The 16,193-nt window shown below is 43.4% G+C and overlaps 1 protein-coding gene across 2 annotated transcripts in view; it reads right to left on the bottom strand.

Moving 5' to 3' along the window:
- Positions 1 to 16,193, bottom strand: part of washc5 (WASH complex subunit 5) — a 202,281-nt gene that overhangs the window by 166,634 nt on the left and 19,454 nt on the right. For both annotated transcript variants that reach the window (XR_010019270.1, XM_063058561.1), the window contains exons 6-8: positions 11,309 to 11,461; positions 9,825 to 9,938; positions 8,221 to 8,392 (exon numbers count right to left, since the gene is read on the bottom strand). Coding sequence is in view for 1 of the 2 variants with exons in the window: in XM_063058561.1 (XP_062914631.1) it covers positions 8,221 to 8,392; positions 9,825 to 9,938; positions 11,309 to 11,461 (439 nt within the window). In the remaining variant the exon portion in view is untranslated. The remainder of the gene's footprint in view (positions 1 to 8,220; positions 8,393 to 9,824; positions 9,939 to 11,308; positions 11,462 to 16,193) is intronic.

Below are 16,193 nucleotides of genomic sequence, written 5' to 3'. Positions count from 1 at the left end.
ATGTTTCTACGTGCTCATTGAGTGGGAGGGCTTTACCTGTGATGTGCTAGACCCAATCCACTTTTGAGTTAGAGGTTGAAGTACAGATATGGAATAAAATGTGCATAAATAGATAAATATCAGCATGAATTAACAATAAGCTCCTGACCAAAGCATCAGTTTTAATCATGTTGAGTGAAGGACAATACTGCCTATGACTTTGGATATAGCAGCCTTGCTCTGCCTTTATATGACAGCTTGAACCTCAACCTGAAGCCTCATCTGTAGAAGGGCAGTTCCAAAGTCTAGCACTTACTCTCTCAATGAACACTAGAATGATGGCCTCTACTCTTGTGGGAGAGAGACTTGAATTCAAAAACCTCTGGTTTAAAACCTCTGAGCGCACACTCAGGCAGATTAGCACTTTTCACTAATCAACAAATTGCTACTTTTGGCTTATAAATGTATTTTTCATCAAAACAAGAAGCTTGGTTCAAGTTCCACATATCTCAATGGGTAAATATTCTTCTCTCCACTTATATAACATTTTAATGAATTGCAACCAAAACTTTATGTCTACAAGTCATCTATTCATACTATCCTTTGGCCTTAACAGTCACATACTTAAAGATATTGATTGCAACATTTCAATGGCAAACCCAACCATCTTCCTTAGGCACAAATTAGTCCAAAGACAAGTCCCCCTAGAGACACTTCCTTATGCACCCTCTCAAGTGAGCAAGGTATGGACAATCCGATTGGCTGGGGTCTGAATTGTCTATTCCTGATTAGTTAGTGTGAACTGGCCTTGTTCTGATTGGTTAATTTTTTTACACTAAACCCTCTTTAGAAATGTGTGGTCCCAGACTGGAGCTAACTCAACACTCTTAGAACCTACATACAATTAGGTCCCCACATGCTTCATTTCTCATGATTCCCTTATCTTTCTCTTGTAGGCATTCTCTTCCTTCCCAAGGACATTGGCCTCATCAAACCTTGGGCTACATGAGCATGATAGGCAGTGTTCAGCAATCCCACTTTGTTCTGCTCTCACATTTTTTAAGGCACTCTCGTGTTCTACTATCCTGGTCTTCAATGGCCTTCCAGTCTCACCAATAAATACTTTTTGTCATGGTGATAGAGGTATGGAGTACACAACTCTCCGGCACAGTTCTTTAGGTCTTCTAGGTGTCACTTTACTTAGCCTTTTTCTAATTGCGTCTGCACATCTTGGTATTAACTGGACACCATATTTTAGCAAACTTGTCTTAGCTTTTCAGTTAAGTTACCACTCTATGGCACAATAACCGTTCAGTCTGGAGGTAGTCTTTGTGGTGGTGTTGTGTTGCATTCCATTACTTTCTCAGTTTATGTGGACAGGGTAGCCATTTTTCTTGAATGCTTCTCTGATTTTCTTGCACTCTTCCTCCTTTACAGCTCTAGTTGTAGGATTTGTCCTTAAAAGAAAATCAACCAGAGCAAGGCCAATTCAAACTAACCAATCAGGAATAGGCAATTCAGATCCGGCCAATCAGGATCAAACCAAACAGTCCTAACAATGCCCTGCTCACTCTAGGACAGACAACCCCAATAGGCGGACTGCGGGCCAGGTCCGGACCACAAGAACCAAATGTCTGGACCGCACCGACCCACTGGCACTTACATGAATGTACCTGTCATAACATGTAAATAAAGCGCACGCTGCTCTAATTTATTATAACCTCACCCCACACCATACACTTGACCTACGCCCCCATACAGCGCACAACCTACTGCACACTCTCTACAGTCCTCGACTAGACAGTGGCACGCACCAGCTACCCACCTGTCAACTAAGAAGCGAATCTGTCATCTAAGCGAATTGTTACCAGCAGTAAGTCACGGACCCTAAACCAAGAACAACATGGCTTGCGTGAAAAACTGGAAAGTCGACCAGGAAAACAGTCAGTTCAAATTTGACTGGACTGATCGGTTTTGTTTTATTTTACCGGACCATGTCAATACTAAACCAACATGCTTAATATGCATTTTAATTCCACATCCCATTCCCATTCTGACATGTCTATCCACGGCCTCCTCTACTGTAAAGAAGAAGCCACACTCAGGTTGGAGGAACAACACCTTATATTCCGTCTGGGTAGCCTCCAACCTGATGGCATGAACATTGACTTCTCTAACTTCCGCTAATGCCCCACCTCCCCCTCGTACCCCATCCGTTATTTATTTTTATACACACATTCTTTCTCTCACTCTCCTTTTTCTCCCTCTGTCCCTCTGACTATACCCCTTGCCCATCCTCTGTTCCCCCCACCCCGTCTTTCTCCCTGGGCCTCTATGATCCTCCAATATCCCCTTTGCCAATCACCTGTCCAGCTCTTAGATCCATCCCTCCCCCTCCTGTCTTCTCCTATCATTTTGGATCACCCCTCCCCCTCCCACTTTCAAATCTCTTACTAACTCTTCCTTCAGTTAGTCCTGACGAAGGGTCTCGGCCTGAAACGTCGACTGTACCTCTTCCTAGAGATGCTGCCTGGCCTGCTGCGTTCACCAGCAACTTTGATGTGTGATGCTTAATATGCATGCAGTCCGTAGCTGTCTGCAAATCAGAAAATCTAAAGCGGCACTTCAACACTATGCATGCTGCCAGTTTTAATGCCAACTACCCTGCAAAATCAGATCAACGCAAACAAAAAATTGAAATATGATAACATCATACAAGCACTGTGTTTCTACTATCTCTGTAAGTCAACATCTGCACAAGAGAGCGCAACAGCTGCATCACTGCACGAGTCATGGAATCTTGCCAAAGCTAAGAAGCCATTTGCTGATGCCGAGTTGATTAAAATGTGTGCACTTGATATGGTTGGCGAAGTTTTAAGTCATGATGAGAAAATCAAGAAAACAGTTGTGGAGCTATTAAAGACGGTGCCATTGTCGGCTATTGCCACAACAGAATACAGGCCCGACATCAGAAGGATTGCCTCATCCCGTCACTGTCATTTCTCTCATTGATTGGTGAGTGAATCAATTTATATTTGTCCATTTGTCAATCTTATTGTGGTATAATAATATTATAGCAACAATAATACTGATAATTTCATTTCTAGCTACACTTCATACTTCAAATGCTACATAGCTTAATTAAAAAGAACAAATAGATTAAATGAGAGAACAGAAAGAGTGGAAAAGGCAGTACTACTAAAACTCTTCATGTGGAAGAGAAGTGGTGAAGACTCAAACAACAGGAATTCTGCAGATGCTGGAAATTCAAGCAACACACATCAAAGTTGCTGGTGAATGCAGCAGGCCAGGCAGTATCTCTAGGAAGAGGTACAGTCGACGTTTCAGGCCGAGACCCTTCGTCAGGACTAACTGAAGGAAGAGTTAGTAAGAGATTTGAAAGTGGGAGGGGTAGGGGGAGATCCAAAATGATAGGAGAAGACAGGAGAGGGAGGGATGGAGCCAAGAGCTGGACAGGTGATTGGCAAAGGGGAGAGAAAGAATGTGTGTATAAAAATAAATAATGGATGGGGTACGAGGGGGAGGTGGGGCATTAACGGATGTTTGAGAAGTCGACGTTCATGCCATCAGTTTGGAGGCTACCCAGATGGAATATAAGGTGTTGTTCTTCCAACCGGAGTGTGGCTTCATCTTTACAGTAGAGGAGGCTGTAGATAGACATGTCAGAATGGGAATGGGATGTGGAATTAAAATGTGTGGCCACTGGGAGATCCTGCTTTCTCTGGCGGACAGAGCATAGATGTTCAGCAAAGCGGTCTCCCAGTCTGCGTCGGGTCTCGCCAATATATAGAAGGCCACATCGGGAGCACCGGACGCAGTATATCACCCCAGCCGACTCACAGGTCGCCTCACCTGGAAGGACTGTCTGGGGCCCTGAATGGTGGTAAGGGAGGAAGTGTAAGGGCATGTGTAACACTTGTTCCGCTTACAAGGATAAGGGCCAGGAGGGAGATCAGTGGGGAGGGATGGGGGGGGGAACGAATGGACAAGGGAGTCACATAGGGAGCGATCCCTGCGGAAAGCGGGGGCGGGGAGGGAAAGATATGCTCAGTGGTGGGATCCCGTTGGAGGTGGCGGAAGTTACGGAGAATAATATGTTGGACCTGGAGGCTGGTGGGGTGGTAGGCGAGGACCAGGGGAACCCTATTCCTAGTGGGGTGGTGGGGGGATGGAGTGAGAGCAGATGTGCGTGAAATGGGGGAGATGCGTTTGAGAGCAGAGTTGATGGTGGAGGAAGGGAAGCCCCTTTCTTTAAAAAAGGAAGACATCTCCCTCGTCCTGGAATGAAAAGCCTCATCCTGAGAGCAGATGCGGCGGAGACGGAGGAATTGCGAGAAGGGGATGGCGTTTTTGCAAGAGACAGGGTGAGAAGAGGAATAGTCCAGATAGCTGTGAGAGTCAGTAGTCTTATAGTAGACATCAGTGGATAAGCTGTCTCCAGAGACAGAGACAGAAAGATCTAGAAAGGGGAGGGAGGGTCGGAAATGGACCAGGTGAACTTGAGGGCAGGGTGAAAGTTGGAGGCAAAGTTAATAAAGTCAACGAGCTCAGCATGCGTGCTGGAAGCAGCGCCAATGCAGTCGTCGATGTAGCAAAGGAAAAGTGGGGGACAAATACCAGAATAGGCACGGAATATAGATTGTTCCACAAAGCCAACAAAAAGGCAGGCATAGCTAGGACCCATACGGGTGCCCATAGCTACACCTTTAGTTTGGAGGAAGTGGGAGGAGCCAAAGGAGAAATTATTAAGAGTAAGGACTGAATTCCACTAGATGGCGCAGAGTGGTGGTAGAGGGGAACTGATTAGGTCTGGAATCCAAAAAGAAGTGGAGAGCTTTGAGCCCTTCCTGATGGGGGATGGAAGTATACAGGGACTGGACATCCATGGTGAAAATAAAGCAGTGGGGGCCAGGGAACTTAAAATCATCGAAAAGTTTAAGAGCGTGAGAAGTGTCACGAACATAGGTAGGAAGGGATTGAACAAGGGGGGATAAAACCGTGTCGAGGTATGCAGAAACGAGTTTGGTGGGGCAGGAGCAAGCTGAGACAATAGGTCTGCCAGGACAAGCAGGTTTGCGGATCTTGGGTGGGAGGTAGAAACAGGAAGTGTGAGGTGTGGGAACTATAAGGTTGGTAGCAGTGGATGGGAGATCTCCTGAGCGGTTAAAGTCGGTGATGGTGTGGGAGACAATGGCCTGGTGCTCCTTAGTGGGGTCACGATCGAGAGGTAAATAAGAGGAGGTATCCGCGAGTTGTCGCTGTGCCTCGGCAAGGTAGAGGTCAGTACGCCAAACTACAACAGCACCCCCCTTATCGGCGGGTTTAATAATAAGGTTGGGATTAGTGTGGAGGGAGTGGAGAGCAGAGCGTTCCGAAGGAGTGAGGTTGGAATGGGAACAAGGTGCAGTGAAGTCGAGACGGTTGATGTCCTGTTGGCAGTTAGTGATAAAGAGATCCAGAGCAGGCAGAAGTGGTGAAGACTACCATGTTGTGTGTGTGTGTGTGTGTGTGTGTGTGTGTGTGTGTGTACGCGTGCATGTATTTTAAGTCCCAGATAAGTTCTCAATGTGACAGCTGACAGTTGTGATAGCTAGAGTCAGAATTAAATGGTTGGTTTTGGACTTATTTTGTTTCAAGAGTGCATTCTTTTTCTTGTGTGACCCACAACACAGGCTTTGAGAATCCCAGGCCTAAATTATTACTGCTGCTGCTGCCGCTACTACTACTACTACTAATAATAATAATGGTAATAGCAACAACAACATCTGCCCATAAAACAACTTACTGGCGCAATGAAAAAAAACCCTGGACGTTTTGGCCCTTGGCTTGGCACGCTTGACATAATTTGGTCCTTGTGGAAAACTAATTGGGGAACCATGCTCTCGGAGGTATCTCTAAGGAGACATCATTTGACTAACTTATGCCTGAGGAAAGCGGTCAGGTTTAACCATAAGAAATATTGCAATCAGTATCTGTGAGTATGTGACTGTTAAGGCCAAAGGATAGGTTTGATAACCAGTCACAAAGCTTCCATAGTCAATTACAAGTCATCCACATACAGGTGGCTCTCACACTGTAGTACATCAAACATCAGTTTGCCATATTTGTTACAGAAACACAGTCCACCCTATAATGGGTGCCACTGTACCACAGCAGTCAGCGTGACACTATTACAACTCAGGGCGTTCCAGACTTCGGATTCAATTCCAGCGCTGTTCTGTAAGGAGTCCCTGTACGTCCTCCCCATGGAACACATGGATTTTCCCCAGGTGCTCCGGTTTCCTCCCACAGCCCAAAGATGTAACCAGGTAGGTTAACTGACCATTGCAAATTGTCCCGTGATTAGGTTAGGTTTGATCAGGGTTGTGGGGTTGCTGGGGCAGTGTGGCTCCAAGGGCCAGAAGGACCAACTCTGCACTGTATCACCAAATAAGTAAGCAAACATACAAACAAACTGCCTATTCCAAAAGCTCCCATCTGGAAAGCAATATAGAGCTACTGAAACCAAAACTTCACATCATTCCCCCAGCCAGTTAATCTGATCAACCATTCTAGTTAGCCAACCCCACTCCCCTCTATTACCTCAGTAACTGTTCTGCACTGTATACGCTTTAAACCACTTTTTAGTAACGCTGTTTATATTTTAAATACATGCCAGTATTTAGGTAATTTTACACATTTTATTCCATATCCATACTTTAAACCTCTTTAATCTTATCTAATTCTCTATTCTTTAGAATTGTTGAATGTTGTTTTTGTTGCATGTCACACCAACACCACAGCAAATTTCTAATACATGTAAATATATATGGTGGATGAAGTTGATGCTTGAAAGACTGCTTTAAGACCATAAGACAAAGGAGCAGAATTAGGCCATTCAGCCCATCTAGTCTGCTCTACCATTCAATCATGGATAATTGATTATCTTTCTCAACCCCAGTCTACTACTATCCTAGCAATAGGGTTGAACCAATAAAATGCAGAGATCCTTAATGACAGAATAACACACATATACATGGGACCAAGTCAGCACATGTGCAAATCCACCCAGCGGTTTGGACTCCTTCCATGAAGACAGGGTCAGGAGCTCTCACCAAACCCAGGCTGTACCACTTAAGTGGTTGCTCAGACTTTCAAGAAACCATAATGGAGAGCCAATATTGGAAATCAGATTGCCCAATGAACCCAGCATCTGGTTACAACTCACCAGCAGCTGTGAATATCCCACAGAATGTACAACAATACTTTATAATCAGACTCAGATTAATTTATCACGTGTACGTGGAAACACACAGTGAAAAGTGTTGTTTACGTTAACAACCAACACACCCAAGGATGTGCGGGGGGGGGGGGTGGCAGTCTCGCCACACATTCCAGTGGCAACATAGCTCGCCCACCATGTCCAGCAGAACAACACCAGCAAAACAAGCCCTATTTCTCCCTCCCTCCCATCCATGTGCAAATACAGTACTCCAACTCCAGAACAATCCATTTCTAGCCTCAGGTGGTCTCCAAATTCCGCAGCCAACTCGCAGACTCAGGGCTCCAGCCATAGAGCCTCGATGCCCGGACTTCAGATCGACCTTCAGGATTCAATCTTTGGTCTTGACCCCAGGACTCGCCAATGACGATGAATGAGAACCCCAAACACCAGTCCCTGAACTATGGGCTCCTCTCCCCAATTTGCTTACCAGCCCTCATTCTTCCTGCCCACATGGAACTCTAATCCCAGAACCCGCCACAACCTGCTGACCTGGGATGATCTCCAGGTCCTTATCCTCGCTGATCTGACCACAGATGTCCTTTGTCACAAGTCCACATAGCTGGCCTTCAAACACAGAGCTAACTCCTACACTATGACCCAACCTCTAACTCCACTACATCCTTGTTCCTAAGCCCTACCCTGACCCCTAACTCCCTTGTCTGTCCTTAAAACCCTACAAACATAAAAAACTACTAAATCTGAACCACAACCTCAATGGAAACTGCACCTCAGCACCATCTTGACCAGAAGAGTTGTCTTCCAAGAGTCACAAATTTCTCTGAACATTTGAACAAACAATCATAGGCCATTTGTTTTATAAACAAAACTTCAAGGAGAAAGAAAGATTTCTGTATTTAACTAATGCAAGTCAGATCTTGCATAGCTGGCAGAAATTAATGACTGATCTGGTGCCAGAACATCAACTTAGTTCCCAACGTACTTTCTTTGACACCTACCCAAATCAGCAGTGTGGAGCATCAGCCAGCGAATGGTTACATTACAATCCCTCAGGCAGTTGAGTAGTTTAGGAATGTGATCCAGCACATAATCTTCTCTCAAGAAGCCCTCCTTTAGAAACTGCTGCACTTGCTGGCGCAGGCTGTCAACGCTCATACCATATCGACTAGCCTAGAAAAGAAACCCCACATCAAAACAAGCAGCAACCACCAACCATTCCAACTGAGGGAGCTAGTGGGAATGACATTAGCCATACAGCAGGAAAGCATGACTTCTGATCAAGTCAGGTTTTTGTTATTTAACTACATACATGGATACTGCCAAACAAGACAATGGTTCTCCAAATCAGGATGTAAAGCACAGTAGTACACTTAACACATATGCAACACACAATAACCTAGTAAGAATTAAATCTACAAATGAATCATGCATATATAGACAAGGAAAGATGCATAAATTAAATACTATAGGGTACAGTACAAATTATCCAGTGACAGTTCAAACATGATGCGACAGAGAGTTCATTAGTCTAATGGCCTGAGGAAAGTCTATGGTTGTCTATGCCCACCATGATGAACCCACTTACACCAATTATAAACCAATCCCCACTTTCCCATCAACTCTTCCCCAGACTTAACCACTCACTTATAGACTACACAAACCGATCCTGGGATTGAAAGGGCTTATGTATGAGGAGCATTTGCTTTGCAACACACACACACAAAATGCTGGAGGAACTCAGCCAGTCAGGCAGTTTCTATGGAAATAAACAAACAGTTGGTGCTTCAGGCAGAGACCCTTTATTGTGACTGGAAAAGGAAGAGGAAAGAAGCCAGAATAAGAAAGTTGGGGGAGGGGAAGGAGTACAAGCTGACAAGTGATAAGTGAAGCCAGGTGTGTGAAAGAAGGGGGATGAAGTAAGAAGCTACAAGGTGATAGGTGGAAAAGTTAAAGGGCTGGAGTAAAAGGAATCTGATAGGAGAGAAGAGTGGACCATGGGAGAAAGGGGAGGAGGAAGGGCACCAGCGGGAGGTAATAGGCAGGTGAGGAGAAGACGCCAGTTAAGAGGAGGGCCAGAGTGGGGAACTGTAAAAGAGGGAAGAGGGAGACAGGACGTTTGTTTAATGGCTCTAGGCCTGAACTCACTGGAGGTCAGAAGAATGAGTGAAGAACTATTGAATATTGAAAGGCCTAGATAGAGTGGACGTGGACAGGATGTTTCCAATAGTGGGGGAGCCTAGAACCAGGGAGCACAGTCTCAGAATAGTACATCTCTTTAGAACACAGATGAGGTGGAATTTCTTTAGCCTGAGGGTGGTGAACATGTGGAAGTCATTGCCATGGACAGTTGTGGAGACCAAGTCACTGAGTATATCTAAAGCGGAGGTTGATAGGTTCCTGATTAGTCAGTGCATCAAAAGTTATGGGGAGAAGGCTGGAGAAAGGGGTTGAGAGAGATAATAAATCAGCCATCCAAGAAAGGCAGAGCAGACCCAATGGGCCAAATGGCCTAATTCTGCTCCTGTCTTATGGTCTAATCAAGTCATGACAGGAAACATTAGAATACAAAGCACATCAACTACAACATGGTAGAGCTTCATACCTGTTCCCTGATGTTTGCCTGCTCCAGTGTGTAATGCAAAGCTGTCTTCGCCGCTTTGTATGGTTCCCAAGCTTCAATCAGATTGACAGTGATCCCCATGTAAATACTTATTACCTGAAGGGAGAAACAGAAACCCAAACACTTATTTCTTGCCTTAGCACACTCATCTAGCTCAAAGTAAATTTATTATTAAAGTATATATATGTCACCCTGAGGTTAATTTTCTTGCAGGCATTCACAGTAGAACAAAGAAATACAATAGAAACAATAAAAAATTACGAAGATTGACAAACAGCCAGTGTGTAAAAGACGACAAACCAGACAGACAGACAGAACTAAGAATTTGAGATATAGAGTCCTTGAAAGTGAGTCCATAGGTTGTGGAGTCAGTTCAGAGTTGAGGTGAATGAAGTTATCCACCACACAGGTTCAGTAGCCTGATGATTGTAGGGTAGTAACTGTTCCTTAACCTGGTAGGCTCCTGTACCTTCTTCCCGATGGCAGCAGTGAGAAGAAAGCATGGACTGGTTGGTGGGGATCCCTGATGGTTGACGCTGCTTTCTTCAGCAGCGCTCACAAGTTGTACTCAAGGGCTTTTCCTTTGATGGGACAGTGCTATATCCATGACGTGTGGCAGGTTTTTCCGTTCTTGAGCACTGGTGTTTCCATATCAGGCCGTGATGTTCACCATCATGTTTGAAACATCAAAAACACTTGAGTAAATACAAAGCACCAAGGGACATCTTGAAGTCACATAAGGAGGACTTGCAAAACAAACTGCTGTATTAGTGTTACCCATGTTTTAGAAGAACTCTTTAACTGGTGCTCATGTTCTGCAGGGGGCTGTAGACTCAACCAGCTCCATCATGGCCCAGCATGAGTGACATCTTCAAAAGGCGACACCTCAGAAAGGTGGCATCCATCATTAAGGATTCCATCATCTACCACATGCCCTCTGCACATTGCTACCATCAGGCAGGTGGTATACAAGGCTGAAGACCCACACTCAACTTTTTAGAACTAGCTTTTTTCACCTCTGCCATCAATTTTCAGAATTATATTAAACATCAATGGCATATGTCATGAAATTTGTTGTTTAGCAGTGGCCCCTCCATACCAGACGGTGATGCAAACAATTAGAATACTCTCCATGGTCCATCTGTAGAAATTGCTAGAGCGCTGGTGACATACCAAGTCTCCTTAAACTCCGAATGAAATATCCCTCCTATATACAGTATGTTGGGCTGAAGAGGTTTGTGAATGGACAATTAACCTTGAACACTACCTCCATATCTTTTTTTGCAATACTTACATGATTTTATAATATATTTATTATAATTTATGGCATAGTTTATGTATTGCACTGTACTGCTGCTGCAAAACAATAAATCTCACAACCTACGTCAGTGATACTAAACCTGATTCTGATGCTAGCCCAGTCTACAGGTAAATTGTTGCAAATCATATAGCTCACATTGCCTTACCCAGTTATCTGGAAAGTATTTATCCACAATCTCTCTCATTTTAGCTTGCTGCGTGTGAAGAGTGGGCGGCTCGAAGTAGAGGATCACATAAAGCATAGCAGCTTGAGTAGCCAAAGCTGTGCTACGGTGTTCTGGCAGTGGGTACGCTGAAACCTGACAACCAAAAACACAAAAATCATCGAAGGAAAACCTTGGGAGTAAAGATTATCAACTTTAAATATCACAAGTTGATTTGTCTGTCTGTGTAGGCCACCAATACCATTTTATCAGTTGTTATAGTTTCCTTCCTATTCCTTACTAATATTACCAATGATCTGACACACATCACAGGAGGAGTTCACTTCATTGAATATTTAATAAATCATGCAGTCTTAAGCAGAAGCATTTGGCAGAGGAAATGCCCCCTGCACAGCTCCAAGATTACAATTCAATATGTATGCGGGGAACAGCTGATTTACACTGATACAAAGATGGCAGGTCTGTAGAACATTACCAACTAGCTGAAGTGGATTCCAAATTGAGCTCAAACAATATTAAGGAAATATAAGCAGTGAGATTGATAGCCACTTAAAGAGTGCCTCTCTACGATTGATTAATGACTGGATAAGTGAGTACAACATGAGGTAAAGAACAGAAGCACAAAGTAATATTCTCTCAATTTCACTAAACAATATTGATGGGTCTTAACCCAAACCACCATCTCTTCCAGTAGAAACGGTTCTGCCACCTTTACCCAGTTAACCAACATTTATTGTTCTCTCGATTCCAGCCACTTCTAGCATTTCCAGTTTTTAACTTCAGATCTCCACTAACTGCAATAATTTTTTAATCTCACCTGTCAAAGAGATATTGCCTAAAGAAATACAACATTAACCTTCGATGGTTGAGGCTTGGGTTACCCAATTAGATAATGTTGAAAAGTGTATTGTCTAAGGCAGAGCTTCCCAACCATTTTTATGCTATGGACCAGTAACATTAAGCAAGGGGTCATGGGCTCCTGAATTTTAAAGGAACAATATATGGCCTTCTAAATCAGTGCCATGGCTCTGAAACTTTTTGAGTTATACATAGTTGAACAAACATCACATGGACGATGTTTAGTAACAGATTATGCAAGACTACAAGATATAAAATTGAATTGACGTTATTTCTTACATCCTTTGCATACATGAGTAAAAATCTTTACATCTGTCTAAATATGCAATGTGCAATCATAGTAATTTATAATAATTTATACTAAATAGAACAGTCATTGCAATATAGAGTACACTGAAAATAGCATGAGTTAATTAGTCTAATGGCCTGGTGGAAAAAGCCCGTTGGTCCTGGCTTTTATGCTGTGGTAGGCGTTTCCCAGATGGTAGCAGCTGGAATAGATTGTGGTTGGGGTGATTCAGGTCCCCAATGATCCTTAGGGCCCTTTCTTACACACCTGTCTTTGTAAATGTGCACCACCCTCTGCAGAATCCTGTGATTATAGTCATACTCATACTTTATTGATCCAAGGGGGAAATTGGTTTTCGTTACAGTTGCACCATAAATAATAAATAGTAATAGAACCATAAATAGTTAAATAATACTATGTAAATTATGCCAGTAAATTATGAAATAAGTCCAGGACCAGCCTATCGGCACAGGGTGTCTGACCCTCCAAGGGAGGAGTTGTAAAGTTTGATGGCCACAGGCAAGAATGACTTCCTATGACGCTCTGTGCTGCATCTTGGAGGAATGAGATTAAGGGAGGTACAGTTCCCATACCAGGCAGTGATGCAGCCAGTCAGGATGCTCTCAGTTGTGCCCTTCTAGAAAGTTCTTGGAATTTGGGGGCCCATATCAAACTTCTTTAACCATCTGAGGTGAAAGAGGCGCTGTTGTACCTTTTTCACCACACAGCTAGTGTATACTGACCACGTGAGATCTTCAGTGATGTGGATGCTGAGGAACTTTAAGCTGTTTACCCTCTCAACCCCAGATCCATGGATGTCAATAGGGGTTAGCCCGTCTCCATTCCTCCTGTAATCCAAAACCAGCTCCTCTGTTTTTGCGACATTGAGGAAGAGGTTGTTTTCTTAACACCACTGCGTCAGGGAGATGACTTCTTCCCACTGAGCCTGCTCTGCCATTCCATCACGGCTTACTGATTATCCCTTGCAACTCCATTCTCCTGCCTTCTCCTTGTAACCTCTGATGCCCCCACTAATCAAAAACTTATCAACCTCTGCTTTAAATATACCCAATGACTTAGCTTCCACAGCAACCTATGGCAATGAATTCCCAGATGCGCCACCCTCTAGCTAAAGAACTTCCTCCTCTTCTCTGTTCTAAAGGGACATCCTTCTATACTGAAGCTGTGCCTTCTACAGTCTCCCACAAAAGAAAACATCTTCTCCAGATCCACTCTATCTAGGCCTTTCAATATTTGATAGGTTCCAATGAGATTTCCCCCCCGCTTCATTCTTCTAAACTCATGTGGCAATGTTTATCAGTGTAATAAATAATTCAAAAGCACTCCGTATCTTGGGGTTGTTTTGCAACCAATAAGGAGTGATCACTGCAATATGAATGATCTTGATGAATCATCTCAGCACAAAATATCGACTGCTTATTTTGCCTCCATAGATGCTGCCTGACCCACGAGTTCCTTTTAGAATTTTGTTACTCTGGATTTCCAGCATCTGCAGAATCTCTTGTATTTACAAACGTTTGTATGATTCACTATTATTTCATATTTTTTGAAATGCGCCATGTATTTAAGAGAAGCTTATCCACTCACAGATATAAGAGTCTACTTAAGATCACAAACATATTCCAATGTTTCAAAGTTTCAAAGCACATTTATTATCAAAGAATGTATAAATTATACAACATAGAAACATAGAAAGCCTACAGCACAATACAGGCCCTTCGGCCCACGATGCTGGCTGTCCACATGATCAATGCCTCACATCATCCTGTACACCTCTATCAGGTCACCTCTCATCCTCCATCGCTCCAAGGAGAAAAGGCCAAGTTCACTCAACCTATTCTCATAGGGGATGCTTTCCAATCCAGGGAACATCCTTGTAAATCTCCTCTGCACCCGTTCAATACTTTTCACATCCTTCCTGTAATGAGGTGACCAGAACTGAGCACACTACTCCAAATGGGGTATGACCAGGGCCCTATAAAGCTGTAACATGACCTCTAGGCTCTCAATCCCACAGTTGATGAAGGCCAATGCACTGTATGCTTTCTTAACCAGCAGCACAGAAGCTTTGACTGTCCTATGGACTCGGACCCCAAGATCCCTCTGATCCTACACGCTGCCAAGAGTCTTACCATTAATACTATATTCTGCCATCATATTTGACCCACCAAAATGAACCACCTTACACTTATCTGGGTTGAACTCTATCTGCCACTTCTCAGCCCAGTTTTGCATCCTATCGATGTCCCGCTGTAACCTCTGACAGCCCTCCACACTATCCACAACAGCCCCAACCTTTGTGTCATCAGCAAATTTACTAACCCATCCCTCCAATTCCACGTAATTTACAGAAAACTTGAAGAAAAGGCATTCCAAAACAGATCCCTGAGGCACACCACCAGTCACTGACCTCCATGCAGAATATGACCCGTCTACAGCCACTTCTGTGGACAAGCCAATTCTGGATCCACAAAGCAAGGTCCCCTTGGATCCCATGCCTCCTTACTTTCTCAATAAGCCTTGCATGGGGTACCTTATCAAATGTCTTGCTGAAATCCATATACACTACATGAACTGCTCTACCTTCATCAATGTTTTTAGTCGCATGCTCAAAAAATTCTATCAGGCCCACAAGGCACGACCTTCCTTTGACAAAGCCATGTTGACTATTCCTAATCATATTATGCATCTCCAAATGTTCATAAATCCTGCCGCTCAGGATCTTCTCCATCAACTTACCAACCACTGAAGTAAGCCTCAATGGCCTATAATTTCCTGAGCTATCTCTACTCCTTTTCTTGAATAAGGGAACAACATCTGCAATCCTCCTATCCTCTGGAACCTCTCCCATCCTCATTGATGATGCAAAGATCATTGGCAGAGGCTTAGCATTCTCCTCCTTCGCTTCCCACAGTAACCTAGGGTATATCTCATCCAGTCCTGGTGACTTATCCAACTTGATGCTTTCCAAAAGCTCCAGCACATCCTCTTTCTTAATGTCTATATGCTCAATCTTTTCATTCCGCTGTAAGTCATCCCTACAATCACCAAGGTCCTTTTCCATAGTGAATACTGAAGCAAAGTATTCATTAAGTACCTCTGCTATCTCCTCCGGTTCCATACCCACTTCTCCACTGTCACACATGATTGGTCCTATTCTCTCACATCTTATCCTCTTGCTCTTGAGATTTGTTTGCTTACAGGCAGCCACAAAGCAAGAAACCCAAAAGAAGGCAATATATAAAAAATACATAAATAAAATAAAGTCCAACACCCAATGCACAGAGAAAGGAGGGAAAAAAAACACAAATCATGCAAACAATAGAAGCAAGCAACAACATTCTGAAACAAAATGAGTCCTTAGACCCGAACACCAGAGTAGACCCAAAGTCTCGTTATCAATGTATATAAATATTTACCTGTACCTAAATAATTTGTCTAGTAATAAATAGAAAATGCTGGAAATACATAAATCAGAGAAAGGAAAACTAGGGCTAACAATTGAAGATTTTTTTTTTAAATTGCCAAACAAAATAAATTTAAAGATTCCAATCAAAAAACAGAATGGGAGAAAAGAAAGTGGTGGGAGGCAAAGATTCAAATTCATTTATTGTCATTTTTCAGTGCATGAGTGTAAAGACCACCAAAATTGTTGTTCTTTTGGATCTGATGCAGTATAAAAGAAAACACAATAAATAT

This window comes from Mobula hypostoma, chromosome 9 (genome assembly GCF_963921235.1).
Source record: "Mobula hypostoma chromosome 9, sMobHyp1.1, whole genome shotgun sequence".
NCBI lineage: Eukaryota > Metazoa > Chordata > Chondrichthyes > Myliobatiformes > Myliobatidae > Mobula > Mobula hypostoma.
Note: the sequence above shows the minus strand (reverse complement) of the source record. Positions and strands in the feature narration are given on the sequence as shown.